This window comes from Priapulus caudatus, unplaced genomic scaffold (assembly GCF_000485595.1).
Source record: "Priapulus caudatus unplaced genomic scaffold, Priapulus_caudatus-5.0.1 Scaffold56, whole genome shotgun sequence".
In the NCBI taxonomy this organism is placed as follows: Eukaryota; Metazoa; Priapulida; class Priapulimorpha; order Priapulimorphida; family Priapulidae; genus Priapulus; species Priapulus caudatus.
In genome coordinates this window covers 617,222-620,161 of record NW_014577117.1, presented here as the reverse complement: position 1 = coordinate 620,161, position 2,940 = coordinate 617,222, and the positions used below count along the sequence as shown (strand labels likewise).

The 2,940-nt window shown below is 36.6% G+C and overlaps 1 protein-coding gene across 3 annotated transcripts in view; it reads left to right on the top strand.

The window, feature by feature from the left end:
* The window catches only part of LOC106821050, a 12,239-nt gene extending 9,549 nt beyond the window's left edge, over nt 1-2,690 (top strand). The window contains exons 2-3 of one of the 3 annotated variants that reach the window (XM_014825690.1): nt 90-170; nt 1,576-2,687. In XM_014825690.1, the coding sequence (XP_014681176.1) occupies nt 90-170; nt 1,576-2,157 (663 nt within the window). In that variant the 3' untranslated portion in view covers nt 2,158-2,687. Of the gene's footprint in view, nt 1-63; nt 171-1,556 lie in introns of those variants that run through there. The other 2 variants (XM_014825691.1, XR_001395692.1) reach the window with 2 other exon arrangements.
* Nucleotides 2,691-2,940: the final 250 nt, after the last annotated feature.

Sequence of the window (2,940 nt, the reverse complement as noted above, 5' to 3'; positions counted from 1 at the left end):
GTATTCACCTGAAAATAGGTCAATAATTGTATAATATTGCAACTTATCATGAGGGTACAATACATCCTTTCGGCTACTTTTTATTCTAGAGTCACAACATGAATGGACAGTCCAGCAAGGACACGGTTCTGCGTCTACGAATGTGGATATTGCAGGAGCGCAGGAAAATGGTATCCGCATTGTTTTACCAGATCATCTGCTAAGCCTAAGAATAGTCAATAGATTCTTGCTAAGAATAGCAAACAATAAATAACTGTATTCTGACTGTATAACAATAATCATTCATCTAAAAACACATTTGAAACTTTCATATTTCAATGCAAGCAGTATCTAGTGAGTTGCTGTTGACCCACGGGCACGTGTAACGCTGTTCTACATACCATTAACTACGATAATTGACATGTATGATGTAGATATTCATATATAGTAATGTATACATAGCCTAGGTAATGGTGTATGTTGAGCAGCGTTACACGTGCCCGTGGTTGACTAAACTGCCTCCTATTTTCACATTTATAACACATTATCTGTGACTGTATAATTATTATCTTTTATATAGATATACATACTTTTTGATATAAAATATTATCTGTATATATGCATTCATTTTGTAATGTGCATTTTGAATATATAATTGTATCCCCCGAACGAAGTTCGTGGGGATACTATGGGTTTGGCATCTTCGCGCCGCCGCCGCAGAGATATATTTGTTCTTCTCGGATCATCTTCACATTTCGCATGAAGGTGCGTTATCGTAAAGTGAAGACGCCACTCGTTTTTGGTGTGGGCGGAGTCATCGTTGCCATGGTAACAACATTTTTTCTCGAAATATTCTAGAACCTGTAACTTCTCCAGTTTTTACCCGATTGTCATTAAATTTATATATTTGTATTTAAATTTATATTAACATTTAAATTTAAAAATTTAAAAATTTAAATTTAAATTTAATATTTGTATTTAAATTTATATTGATTGTCATCAAATATATATATATACATATATATATATAGGACATGTTATATCGCCCCTGTGTCCCAAATTCCATGACAATCGGGTAAAAACAGCACAAGTTACAGGTTCTACAATATTTCCACGAAAATGTTGTTACCATGGCAACGATGACTCCGCCCACACCAAAAACGATTGGTGTCTTCGCTTTACCATAACGCACCTTCATGCCGAATTTGAAGATGATCCGAGATCGGGTAAAAACTGCCCACCAGGTCACTGCGACCTTTATTTGACCTTTACCTTGACCTTGATCATATTTCCCTTCCGCTCTCTAACTCGGCCCCTAATTGATCTAGCGCGACCAAACTTGGTATGCTTACACATCTTGGGGAGAAGGTCTGTCACATACCAAAACCACCACTGCCCTTGACCTTAGTTTGACCTTGACTGTCGACTTACATTTTTTCTTCGGCCTCCTAGGGTAACCAGATTCCATATACTTGCACATCTGAAGCAGACCAGTTGTCTAACAAACCTTTGCCTTTGTGACTTATTTAACTTAACCTGCCTTCTACGTCCTTGCGGAGATATTCCATTCATACTAGATCACGGGAATACATGTAGTTGGCGACAAACAATGATTGGACAGTCCAGCAAACAACAGCATTGTTGGATGCCATTACAGAACACTTTGATGAATTGAAGTCAAGCGCCAACAAGGCCAAGGTGTGGAAGAAAATATGCACTGAGTTACAGAAACATGTACCTCATATCTCCGTGCATAAATGTAAAGACAAATGGAAAAACCTGAAGAAGTCTTACCGAAATCACGTTCAGCAAACAAACAGAACTGGTGCTCAGCCGTCAAAATGTAAGTTTGCAGACCAGATGTTCGAAATGATGGGGGATGACCCAAGTGTGGTGCCAGTATACGTTGCAAGCTCAGATGCAGCTGCAATCGAGAGTACGCTAGATGACAGTACGCAGTCCAGTGTTGTTGAGGCTGATGAAGAATTGAATGAGCAAGGCCGAAAACGCAAATCGGCGTCAAATGATAATATTAAAAAAACTAAGAAAAGAAAAGCTTCTGCTAGTTCAAACATCATCACATATATGCAAGAGCATGATGATAAGGTTCTTGCGCAGCTAGCCAAAATGCACAATAAAACGATAGCAGTTATGAATAAAATTACAGATAAACTTTAATCTGTAAATTCATTCAATGGCTCTGTTAGAGAAGCATATAGAAGTATGTAGTGTTGTTTCTTGAGCTGCTGTGTTTGTGAGTTTTCATTTTGTAAATTCTCAATACAGTGATCTAAAAATGTTTTCAGCCTAGCTGGCTGAATTTCTCTGTTTATTGAATATTCATATATTATTTATCTGTATATTTCGATGGAGCAATAATTGCAACTGCAATTGTAATTTTATTTTATTTTGTTTTATTGCATACAAGCTTTAATCTTTAAATTCATTCAATGGCTCTGTTAGAGAAGCATATAGAAGTATATAGTGTTGTTTCTTGATCTGCTGTGTTTGCGAGTTTTCATTTCTAAAATTTAAACCAGTAATCTAAAAATATCTGCAACCTAGCTGGCTGAATTTCTCTGTTTATTGTATATTCATATATTATTTATCTGTATATTTAGATAGAGCAATGATTGCAGCTGCAATTGTAATGTTATTTTATTTTGAATTATTAAACAGAAAACACATTCAAACACATGAGTTCATTGGGTTCAAAATGGTTGCCTACATTCTTTTGTCTGAGAATAACTCAATTTTCACAAAGCCTCACAAGATTTTGTCTCCACTCTACACCGGCTGGTCTATGATGATATGGTCTCTCCAGATCCTGGTTAGCATCCTTACTGGGTATTTCATCGAAAGGGTTGTCATTCATGTGTACACATATGTTATGCAGGATGCACGCACAAATTATGCTATTGATCATCAGTTCAGGGTCGGACACATAAAAGTCACGCAACC